This window comes from Cyprinodon variegatus, unplaced genomic scaffold (assembly GCF_000732505.1).
Source record: "Cyprinodon variegatus isolate N-32 unplaced genomic scaffold, C_variegatus-1.0 Scaffold1202, whole genome shotgun sequence".
NCBI lineage: Eukaryota > Metazoa > Chordata > Actinopteri > Cyprinodontiformes > Cyprinodontidae > Cyprinodon > Cyprinodon variegatus.
The window spans coordinates 28,265-41,007 of record NW_015151655.1 but is presented as its reverse complement, the minus strand read 5'-3'; the positions used below and the strand labels follow the sequence as shown (position 1 = coordinate 41,007).

Sequence of the window (12,743 nt, the reverse complement as noted above, 5' to 3'; positions counted from 1 at the left end):
GCACAAGAACTAGGGCCTCCATATAATGGTGACACGCTCTTTGCCTCTGGCACAGCCATTATATCCAATATTTTCCTATATAGCTCTATAAAGTCAGACTTGTTGGCCTTTTTTTTTTTTTTACAGATTTATTTTCTGAGATGTGGTTTCCTCTTTGCTGTATAGTCTATTCTAATGTACATAGCTTGTTTTGTCTTTTTTGATGTTTTATTGTGGTTTTGTGTGTATCATTATTTATTTGCCTATTTGCTCTGCTGCTGTCACACCTGACACACCTAATTAGAATTCAGGGTTTGGTCCAAGCTGTATCCTCTGAACTGGTGTCTTGTTTCACGAGGTCCACAAACTGCACCAGTCTGTCTTGGAGCAAAGTACATACATCGTGATGATGAAACACCCACATTTGATGGCTTGAATGGTGTTCTCAGGGTTGCAAGCTTCCTCAGTTTTCTTTCAAATGTAAATGTTTTTTATGGATTTTAGTTTTATTGAACCACAGGGCAATATCTCCAAACATAAAGGCCTTTGTATTTGTTGTGTTTCTATTGGTGGATTGACTTCTTCTCTCACTCAGTTGCATTTATAAGATAGAAAAAAGTTGGAAAATGGGTTTCCTCTGATTTAATTTCAAGACAGTGGGAGACAAGTCATATATAATGTCAATAAATAACTGATGTTAACTACATTAACTTTTTCTAATGTATTGTACTGCACGTAATAATTTAAACTTTAGCAACTTTGCCCATTCTTTTCTCAGCATTTGTCTGGTACTTAAAGGTGTAGTGGCGGATGTTCTTTTTCCGGGTCGATCATCAATATAACCGGTCCTCCTAATTGTCAATCATTCTCGTGATATGTTTATATAAGGCCATCCTACGTGCTCGTCCCCATTTTTACCTACCAGTGGTGAGTCTGACATAGTGGAAAAATTGCAAATCTTCTTTTGGAAAACAAGTTTGTATGAGCGATGCAAACAGCAACTTTTAAACAGAGCACGCGCGAGGAGAAATGGGCTTGTGCACGCTCTCGCGCAAGTTTAATAGGCATTCCCTCTCTGGAGCGTGTACAGGGTTGTGCTTGTGCTTTTTTTTTTAAATGCAGAATTTGTAAAGATTCTCCACTATACCTTTAAGAGTTACATGTTTCTGATTTGTATTTAATGGTCTTATCAACAGGCGTGTTTTCTATAAGCTTGACCCTTTAAGTCCCATCCATTAATTCCCAGAAGCATAGGTTACTTTTAACATGTGTTTTTTTTGAGTCGCTTTACGAGTTTTTGTGTATGTGTTTCGACCAGAAGGTTAACAGAAAGTGAGATAAAAGGTACTGGAATTGCATACATTGTCGATCTGTTTTTACTAACCCCACTGCTGTTCAATATAGATAGCTACTAGCAAAGGATTGATTTTAACTTTTATAAAACAAGTGATATAACAGATGGATCATAAGTCTTTTTTCAACCTTCATCTATTTATACTATTTAACAAAGAACCCATACGTTATATTAATATAAGCTTTTAATCTTTGTAGACAAGATAAGGTAAATATAAGTATTACTTTTTTTTTTAATTCAGTAAGATTTTGGTTTAATGTAAGGACAGGAAAGTCTTTCTCTGAGTAAAAATAACCGACTTTATCTGTTTGCTAATGAGATTTAGACCAAACCACCACTGTCGATGACAGGATGAACCATTTATTCAGCTTTCATAAGTAGTTGTTTCATCCTGAGGCTGAAGGAGGGTCTGGCTCAGACACAGAAAGTCTATTTTCTCTGCCAACATTCTCAGCATGTTGGCTGCACCTCTGAAGTCAGACATGAAATTTATTACCATACTAACTTCATTCCCTTTGTAGAAAATCTGTGTCAGAAATCTGTTATTTAGAAACATCTCTAGTGATTGATTCTAAAACAAGTTTCTTAAACCAAACCATTGCTGTAACATGTAGTGAAAACGTTTGACTTTTTATCAGTGCTTTAAACTGCTTTATATTTTTCAAAAGGTGCCCATTCTGTTGAATTACTTGGCATTTTATCCAGAGAACTTGGTGAACTCTTGATTATGCACCTCCCACAGCTAAGACATAATACACCCTTCCAACATCAAGGCCACTGCTGCAGAATGCAGCACCAAGAGAAGCTCTTTAAGTAATAGATGCATGATGTTGACTCTGTGAAATGCATTGATGTCTTTGTCTCTCCAGTCTCACCAGTGTTCCTCCATGTTAGTCAATAGCCCCTTTTGTCTAGTTTGTTCTTTTAAACACATTATACACTCAGCTGAAGGATTCAGGATGCTGGTTTCATGAGTGGTTTGGTTTCCTTGTTCAGGGTTGCTAGACTGTCAGGGGTGATCTGTAAAAATAATGTTTGATTAAAGAAGAATCCTGAACTTTTAGAATCAGCTGTAAAATATTTTTTCCACTGTAATTATCACTTATCTTTAACATACTTACTGTTTCTTTTCTGTCTTCTTTTTTATTTAAGGTCTTGCAACAATGTTTTACTCAAATGTACATTTTAAACCTGCCTTTGAAATATAATAAAGTCTTTATAAGTTCTGATAAAGCATCCTCTATATTTTGCAGCTTAAAATATATATATACTTTCTGTAAAAATAGCCTTTTGAAATTAAAATAGTGTTCTTTAGATAATTGTTTGAGGATATAGCTATTGTTGAGATTAATCCCTTAGTTGGATTTATTGATTGATTATGGCCAAAAATGTCTAAATTATCATAATTACTGTTGTCTGTTTTGGGTGAAAGTCTCTTTTAGAAAATGTTTCTTCCAGCTCTGCACCGATAGAGCCTGCCATTTTTCCCGTTCCTCTTTACAAAACCCAGCCAGCTCAGTCAGATTGGAGGGCAACATCAATTTTCAAGTCTCGGCACAGATTCACGGTTATATAAGTTGTCTGAATTTTGATTGGGTTGTTCTTTGACATGAATAAGCTTTGACCTGAACCGTTCTCCTCTAGCTGCGGCTCTGTCGGATCGAGCGATGTCCTTTGTGTCCTGCCTTTATGACCTTTAACAAGTTTCCTCCAGAGTTCCTTTATATTCAGCTCCATCCATCAGCTCTCCCTGCTGGAGAGCATCCCCACAGAATGATGCTGTCACAACCACGCTTCTTTAAGAGGGTGGTATGTCTAGTATTAGTTTTCTGCCACTCAGAGTGCTTTTTATGGCGGCTAAAAAGTTCAGTCTCATCCGACTAGACAACTCACTTCCACATACACATTTGCTGTGTTCTCATCATAGTTAATAGCAAAATTCAGACATTACTATTTATGTCTTTCTTATAAAAACAGCTTTCCTCTTACTGTAAAATGCACTATTTAATCCTAATATAGGGGCAATGTTTTAGAATCTGATCCCATTGCAAACATTGCAATGCCTTCATCCCTGACCTCTCTGCTGTGGTCCTTGTTCTTCATGATGCTGTTTGTTTAAAAAAAAAACCTTTTTGTCTTTCCACAACTGCATTTATACTTAAATGTATAGAGGATGATCTTTTATTTCCGGGTGGATTATCAAAATAAGTGGTCCCCCTAATTGTCAATCATTCTGGTGATATGTTTACATAAGGCCATCCTATAAGTTTGTCCCATTAGCTATCTTTTTCTGTGGATGCACACCTTCAGGTGTATATGTGTGGTGATCTACGGTTTCAGACAGTCATTGAATCTCAGCTTCTCACGGTTCTTCTCTGTTCTTTTAAAAAATGGCCGAGGGTTGTAAGAGAAAAAGTGTCTACGAAGTGTATGAAAAGAAAAAAAGGCCTCAGAAGAGGCAGGTATATCCCGGAATGCTTTGCGCGGAGAGCTCTCTACGCAAAGCATTATGGGATTTGCTGTCACCATAGGCTGTCGCTACCCTACAGCGGCAACTAATAATAAAGATGGCGCAGGCACCGCGCACTGCCTGCACTGGGAAGTGATCATCTGTCTGAACCGTCAGTCAACTGAGTTCACTATAAATCCCCGCTCTACATAGTGATTGAGGGATTTCGGGGTACGTTCTGACACAGGAGGTTTGTGTGAGCTATAAGAACAGCAACTTTTAAACAGACTGCGCACTAGGAGAAATGGATTCTTTCATGCTCTTGCACTCACATTTTTTTTTTAAAGTAGAGAGGGCGGGTCTTTTAAAACATTCGAGAAAATCCTTCACAATACCTTTAAGTGAGGCTGTGTTCTATTTATTTTAATTAATTGCTCTAGATTGTTTTTAGGGATATCAGATTAAACTTGGCGGAATTATCTAAAGTGCTTTTAACTTTTAAGTCATAAATGGAAGGGGATGTTTAATAGGATATTTAAAAAACTAAAAGAATTTTGTTATCAACACTTTGAGGTTTGGAAGAGCGAGAAGGTGGATTATGATATGGATCCTATTTCTAAGGGTGGCAAAAGCTCACAATGGGAGCGGGCGTGGTCTAATGTTATATACATTTACTGAAATATGTTAATTTAGCTAACAGTGAAGCTAACAGCTGAGGATGCAAGAACTACCACCTCACTATTATGTGCTACTTTGTATTAAATTCATATAAAATCCAAACGTAATATACCTGTCTGAAAAAGCTTTTTGACAACATAAAATAGCATTTTTTTTATTTGGTTAAATGATACTGAAATATGATAGGATTAAAAATTAACATAAAATAAATTACAAAAATTTGAATAAATAGTAGGACTGAATGATTTTGAAAAAATATATAAAATTCAATAATATAAGGATTACAAAATTTTTTAGGGTGCATATTAATGTTCCACTTCCACTTAATGATCCTGAAAATGTCCTTGTCCAGAGTCCATTTTCTCTTGTATTTAGAGGATCGTTCTATAACATGAAGGGCTAAATGTTTTTTGGATAATGTACTGAATAAAAAAAGAAATCTAATTTCAGCTATTTATTTTTCCAGCTGTATTAAAAACTGACTAAACAAAAACATGTTTTCTTACATATTAATCAGTGTATTTTTTATGTATAAAAAACAGTAATCCTAAAAATATTTCAAACATTTATGATTTTCAATATACAGAGATGATAAATTGTCAGTAAAAGAAAGGGTATGTCGCTCTGACTTTGCTTTATTCCAACAATCAGTTTTGGGAGCAGTGCTTTGAAAGTGGTAGTTCAGTTGCTCTAAGAGGAATGTTAAAACTTAGCTCTATTTAGTGCGTTAACTCACAACAGCTTTTTTTTTATCTACCGTGTTTATTTTGCGTTATGTCCTCCATAATTCTAAAATTACCTCCTCACCCTCCAAGCCAAGCAGGGGAGTTACACTACTCCGCAAGGCAGCATGCCTACATAGGCACCATTTATATAATAACCTAAGAACATTATCCAGTTTTGATATTTACAAATAGAATTTCATAAAGTGCAATCTGCTTCTTTGTCACCATATAATCCTTAACAGACTCTCAATTGATTTATGATTCTGCTCTAGCATCCTGTCACTCTGGCATCACTTCTCTTGCAAAAAACAGTGAGGCTACACTTAAAAATACAGCATCCTTTAGAGGAGATTAATAACATTACAATACAGCCAGAAATTTATTTTAAAGCAGATGTTATTTATTACTTAGGTGTACACCATATGAATCAAAAAAATAATCGTAATCAGTTACCGTATTTTCCAGACTATAGAGCGCACCTCACTATAAGCCGCCACCACTTAATAAAAAAAAAAAAACTGGAAACGTACATATATACATTGAACCAGGCTATAAGCTGCTGATATACACTCGCCGGCCACTTTATTAGGTACCCCATGCTAGTAACGGGTTGGACCCCCTTTTGCCTTCAGAACTGCCTCAATTCTTCGTGACATAGATTCAACAAGGTGCTGGAAGCATTCGTCAGGGAGTTTGGTCCATATTGACATGATGGCATCACACAGTTGCCGCAGATTTGTCGGCTGCACANATTTGGTTAAATGATACTGAAATATGATAGGATTAAAAATTAACATAAAATAAATTACAAAAAGTTGAATAAATAGTAGGGCTGAATGATTTTGAAAAAAAAAAAAAAAAAACAATATATAAAATTCACTAATATAAGGATTACAAATTTCTTTGGGGTGCATATTAAGGTTCCACTTAATGATCCTGAAAATTTCCTTGTCCAGAGTCCACTGTCACAGTGGACCAAATAATAAAATGATCTGAACATATGGAAGTGAATCTGTGTTGCTGGAATTTGAATTAAAAATGCCACTGAAATTTAAATGTTGTATGTTTGTACTCTGTGTTAAAATATATTCAGAACACATTTTTGACCTAAAAAAAATTCATTGTCATTATTTCTACACAGTTGAAATTGCATTTGTTATTTTCTCTTCAAGCTAAAAATTCACATTACTATTTCAAAGTGATTACATTTCATTTTCAATAATTATTTTTCAATTTAATTTTTCAGTGTTAAAAAAATCTGCATATAAAAAAAATCCAACCTTTCAAAATTCAAACTCAATATTTTCAGCCTCCTGAGATTCAACTGGCTCAATTTCACTGTTTTAAATTCGGCGTCTAATTCAGTGTAAAAAGGGAAGGGTTACTTCAGGTCACAGACATCAGCAATAAACTGTGGTGTCCAACACCCAGCCAATCCCGTTACGTTTTCTTAGTCACATGACGTGACGCTTGTGGCGCTCATACTGAAGGAAAACCAGTATCACGGAGCCGGTCATGCAAGCTAACGCTAACTCAACTACAGAAAAATGAAAGTAATAAACTCCCGAGTACATGCCCTTGGAGTTTTTGGTAGGTATGAAAATGTTCCCAGTTGAAATAGCTCAAATGGCCTAAAACTACACATGCGCCACTTTAGGTATACATGGTTAGAACATCCTTATTCAGCATTTTGAAGAAGCGTTTTTCTCATTTGAGCCTCAGACATTTATTTAGATCATCTCCTAGCTGTAAAACTACATTGAACGCTGAGGGAATATCAAAAATGGTGTCTTAGTCTTAAAGAAATGATATTCAAGCAGTTTATGAGTCTGGTAAAAGCATTTAATATGGCTTAAATAAGTTAGATTAGCCTTTTACTGTATCTAAAAGTCTACAGTTTCTGAACACCAGAGGTGTCAAATAACAAATTACAAATACTTTGTTATTGTACTTAAGTACACTTTTTTGGTATATATACTTTACTCCATTACATTTCTACTCATTACATTTTCACACAAGTATCTGTAGTTTCTATTCCTTACATTTTTAAAGCAAATGTTACTCTTTACTCTTGGGTTATGCTTAATGTTTATAAATGTTTATTTCACGTCCTGTGCGCCATCCAATGCAAATCATGGCTCCATCCACATCTAGTGAAAACTAGTGGAATTGGATGAGTTATATATGGCAAACACTCATTGGTTAGCTAAAGGAAATCATCAGAAGCAAGCAGGTGTTCTTCAAACTGCAAACATGAACTGTTTATACCATGCTACAATGTACCCTCTGATGACATGGTAAAAAAAAATGTTTAATTGTGGCCACGAAGTAGTATTTCGTGCGCACGAAGTAGTATTTCGCGGGCACGCAATAAGTATAATGTGCGCACGAAATACTACTTCGTGGCCACGCAGTAAGTTTAACATGCGTACAAAATACTTAATAAATAATTAATAATATCAATAAATCCGCCCCTGTTTTCAGGCTTATGTTAACTGTAATGACTTATCTTGGACAGGCTGCTATGTAAACGGGCCTTTAGTCCTTCGTTTAGCTATGCTGCGGTTGTTTACACTACGCCTTTTCCACCAAAAATGGCGTCNTTGACCATGTCTACATGCCTAAATGCACTGAGTTGCCGCCATGTGATTGGTTGCTTAGAAATTAAGTGTTAACGAGCAGTTGGACAGGTGTACCTAATAAAGTGGCCGTTGAGTGTATACTGTTTCCCACAAGGTGAACTGTCTCCCACCAAACCTGTAGGGGGAGCTCTACATATAGTCCCTAGAGTAGGGACGAAGAAGAATGCCCGATCCGTTTTGCACATGCGCGAACAGATGTATTGTAGTTATTATGGTACCCAAACTACTTATTTCTATCCTTAACTCACTAAAGAATGCTAATACACATCTTTAAAAAATGTTTTATGAATTTTGTGAGATAATTTTTATGCTTTTTACATTTGTTTCGTTTAACTTTAGCGTCATCATCCAACATGCTCAGGGCAGTCTGGCAAAATTTGACCATGTTTATCTTCATTTTAGTTGTTTCCTTCTTTAGATTACGCACTATATAACATAAGGTTTAAATGAAATGAAAACATAAAACTCCAAAAGACTAGATTTATGTTTTGTCAGGATGTGGTGTTGGTTTGAGAACCCAAATGCAGAGGCAAGTTGGCAGAGGTGAATTTAAGTGGGTTTGATAAGGTTCACAGGAGCTGAGGCAGGAATCAAAAATCCAACAGAAATTACAAACGAACCAGAACCAGGGAGACATCAGGGGAAAACCAAACTCTAGGAGCCAGAGAGAGACGAGGAAAGCAGACAGACATTTGACGAGGATCCAGCAAACAGGAACTGAAGAGGGAGGCTTTTAAAGGGGACAGAAACAAAGAGAGAGCTAACGAGGGGATTGAAAACAGGTGAGGGCAGAATAGAAAACAGAGCTAGGGAAACAGGACACAAGAGGGCAGCAGAGGACAACACATGGAAAACCAAGAAAACAGGAACTAACAAACCAAGAATGTGACATATTTAAATCCAAAGCCGAAAAAGTTAGCCACCGAATTAAGGTAGGATCCCATTTCCGCTGTAGATCAGGAAGAGATGAGTGATAAAACAGAAAGGATTTTAAGGCATTTCATTTCTCAGTAAAAATATTGTTAATAACATATTATTTTTTAGTGCCTTCACTATCTTAGGGGAGGGAATATGTCATTTGGGTATTTTTAACAAAATAAAATCGAAAATGTCCTGCATGTATATCTGGATGCGCAAATGAGCTTATAGCGCATGTGCAGAACGGATCGTGCTTCCGGGACGAATCGGGTAGTGACAAGCATAAAGAGCTTCTGCTGAAAGATGGGGCTTTGTTGGCTCTTTATTTCTAGTGAAAACTAGTGCAATTGGAGGAGTCGTATAACGCAAACACTCATTGGTTAGCTAAAGGAAATCATCAGAAGCAAGCAGGTGTTCTTCAAACTGTAAACGTGAAATGTAAATGCCATACTACAATGTAGGATTCAGAAAAAGATGTTGTAATGTCTTAAAGGTCGGACACATTCTCAAAGAATTTTTCAAAATAGTCAAAAAATTGAGCTTTCAATTCATATAGTGGCATCTGGCTGTTTTTTTTTAAAGGTTACTTTATACTTTTATACTTTCAGTAGTTTTTGGAGCACATACTTTTTCACTTTTGCTTGAGTAAAGAGGTCAACTTGATACTTCAACTTTTTACCAGTGTGTTTTTAACCTGCAGTATCTATACTTCTACTTAATTAATAAATGTGTGTACTTTTGAAACCACTGCTGAACATTCAAAGCTGCTGCCAATTTCCTCAAGTCTAATCATCTAAGTTCACCCTGACAGCAAGATGCTACAAGTAGTCTCCTGAAATCCTAAAATGCTATTGTGGGACTTTCAGCAAACCATTCCTACTAGTGATATGAAAAGTGCATGTCTGTACCTGTGAGAAGATACTGCACTTATGGCTTCATTTGAGATATGAAAGTAGGAAGCATTTGCTCCCTAAAGAAAACAGGACTGGACTAAGATTTGTCAAAAACGATAACCTAAACTGCTGATACATTTGATATAGATTGTAAAACCAGAAATGTTATTGTGTTTGTGAGCACATATTTTCCACATGTAAAAAAATAAGCCATGCTTATATTTCTTGGAAATATTTTTACAAGTGGAGTGGCCTGATGCTTCAATTTAATTTTGCATCGAAGGTTTATGCTGTATGTGAGAAAAATTGAAGGAAATTGAAGGATTGTTCTTACTTTGTACTGTAAAGCATAGAAACTTCCACATGATGTTTCTTTAGTTTAGACCTAAGTATGTCTACAGATTAGTTGTTCGTGTTGATGTACAAAATGGTGAATCAAAGCAGATTTAGTATTCACCATATGTCCCAGTTACAACGGGGCTTAAAGTCTTATTGGTTAAAGCAACAACAAAATGATTAACATGGAAATAGCAGGTCATTACATTTTGATTTCATAACATTTGTTCCTCCATCTGTAAACCTTATGTTGCGATTTCTAATCCAGGCTCCTCCTCTTATAGCCCTTCATGCTATGCTGTTCTGTTATATGGATTCTGGTTGTTTTAAATTGGTCTCTGTTTTCTCTCTCTATGCAGGCTGAGACGATGGGCTGTGTGAAGAGCAAAGAAGACAAAGGCCCCACCATGAAATATCAGACTGAGAATTCCTCACGGTCTGACCCCAACACCTCCACCTCTGTGCCTCACGCCGGTCATTATGGGCCGGAACCAACGCAGACGCAGCAGAATCAGGGTCCAGCATCTTCCTCCAACTCTGCAGCTGTGAATTTCAACCAAGCCCTAACGCCATTTGGAGGCTCCTCCTCTGCCATGACTCCTTTTGGAGGAGTGTCAACATCCTTCACTGGTCCCATGTCAAACTCTTTCTCTGGTGCCGTCTCTAGTGAGTCGTTTTTATTTCTGTAGAACCACTTCTACCTATCACAACCTTAGTTTGCATTTTTAATACGTATGTTTTTGAATAAATAAAATCAGCTCTCAAAGCCTTTGGTAAGCAATTATCAGAATTCGTTTTATTGAACTTTTCACCTCTCCCTACAGCTAATTTTAAAAGCTGAGTTGTTGGGTGAGTTAAAGAAAAAGATCAAAGAGCGTTAAAGGTGCATAGTAACGTAATATTTCTAGACAAAAAAGACCAAAAAAACCTTCAATCATGATAAAATAACATGCAGATTGCCCATCCTGATAGTGTTTTGATAGTCCTTTTTTTAGCCTAAATAGATTTTCAGCAGGAGGTGCCATGAGCAGACATAAACCAACTTGTGCCCCATCTGCTGCCAGATCTATTAGAAAGACACATTCCTACATTGTATTTGTTAAAATATCAATAAACATATAAAAATAGATAACAGCATCACAATTTTAATGGTATGCATTATTTTTATCTATGTGCTGGAAATGTCCCATTATTTGATTTCAGCAATCTGGTCACCTTATTTTATTGGGATCATAATCCTGATGAACTGACTTCTAATATGATGTTTAAAAGTGTTTAAAATATTTTTTCCAACTTGTAAGGTAAATAAAACCAAGCTGCTCTCAGGTTGTAGCTACAGTAGCAGCCGTTCAAGATGGCCCTTGCATTTGAATTACAGGGTGTGACCAGGAGATGATGCTTCTCTTTAGATCGTAATGTCAGCAAATTGGAAAGAAAGAATATTTTAGTACAAATATTGATGTTTAAAAAGGAATTAAAGGGGATCAGCCACTACTGTACAGAACAGAGCAGATAAACAACCAGTGCGCCGAGCATCTAGAGTGTTGAAGTGTCAAAGCAACTTGAACCAGCGTCTGATAAGATTTTTTTTTTTAAAGTGAGTAGTGGAGATGATCTTCTTCGTTTAAATCCTAAAACGTCCACATTACACATTGCCATGATTTTTTTTAAAGAGGGAATTTCCCGCGTTGTAGAAACCGGATTTGCAGGGATGCATGAGATATTGCTACTATTCCCGCTATGCCTATGTTAATTTTAAGCCGTGAAAAAACAACAATCAGATCTGAGGAGATGAAAATTCATGATCTAAAACTGTTTTTGTGCAAAACTTTTATAAAAAATGTATAAACTATAACACACTTGTGTTACATCACCCATAGACCTATCCTAAATGTTTAAAATGAAATATATTAGGTTCCCTTTAAAACCAGATTTAAAAATTTATCATAAAAGGTCCAATGCAATAAAAAAAAAAACATTTTCTTATCTAGTGGCCCTAACTTAAAGGTTCTTTTTGGTTTTTTTTTCCTTGATTCCTACCACTCAAACACCAGACGTCTTTTAGACGTTGGTTTTTAGGCTAAATCTGGTCGGTCCTTCATAGACTTGTTTAGTCCAGAAATACTTGTAGAAAACTGGTCTGTTTGGTCAGTCTGATTTAGTCCCACTTTAGTCCAATAATAGACATTAAAAACATTTTGAAAAGACTTTCTGAAAATCACGACTTTTAACCTTTCACTTTTTAACCTAATGTAGACGCCAGTTGGACATCAATAGGCTCTATGCACAACTCCACCCTTTCCTGAACTTCAGGAGGCTCCTTTGTTTCCTGTCTTTCATGATTGGATGCACTGATTATTCCAAGTGTGTATGACCTAAGTAACTGGCCAGACACACCTGGATTAATCAGTTCGTCCAGTAATGAAAGACAGAAAACAAAGGAGCTACTTTAAATTCAGGAAGTAGTGGAGCTGTGCATAGAGCCCATTATGTTGTGTTTTCAACCAATTTTTGCTTGGTGGGTAAAGTATTATAGATTGTCTTGTGCACAAACAGTACTAGATTATTAAGCTTGCCTTGTGTTGTCTTAATATCCATTTCTTCTCAGTGGCATTTTGTCCCATATATCCTCTCTTTATCCTTATATACCCGTCCAGCTACAGCCATCTATGTCTGTACCAGCTTATCAAAGGGGCTGGTTGCTAGCCTCGTGAGACCATCCTGATCTCGCGAGCTTTCAAGATTTCACTCGCTAATCAGTCTGGAGAC

General features: G+C 36.4%; 1 protein-coding gene across 2 annotated transcripts in view; it reads left to right on the top strand.

The window, feature by feature from the left end:
• Positions 1–12,743, top strand: part of yes1 (YES proto-oncogene 1, Src family tyrosine kinase) — a 35,283-nt gene that overhangs the window by 9,310 nt on the left and 13,230 nt on the right. The window contains exon 2 of one of the 2 annotated variants that reach the window (XM_015401280.1): positions 10,331–10,640. In XM_015401280.1, the coding sequence (XP_015256766.1) occupies positions 10,343–10,640 (298 nt within the window). In that variant the 5' untranslated portion in view covers positions 10,331–10,342. The remainder of the gene's footprint in view (positions 1–10,330; positions 10,641–12,743) is intronic. The other variant, XM_015401279.1, reaches the window with a different exon arrangement.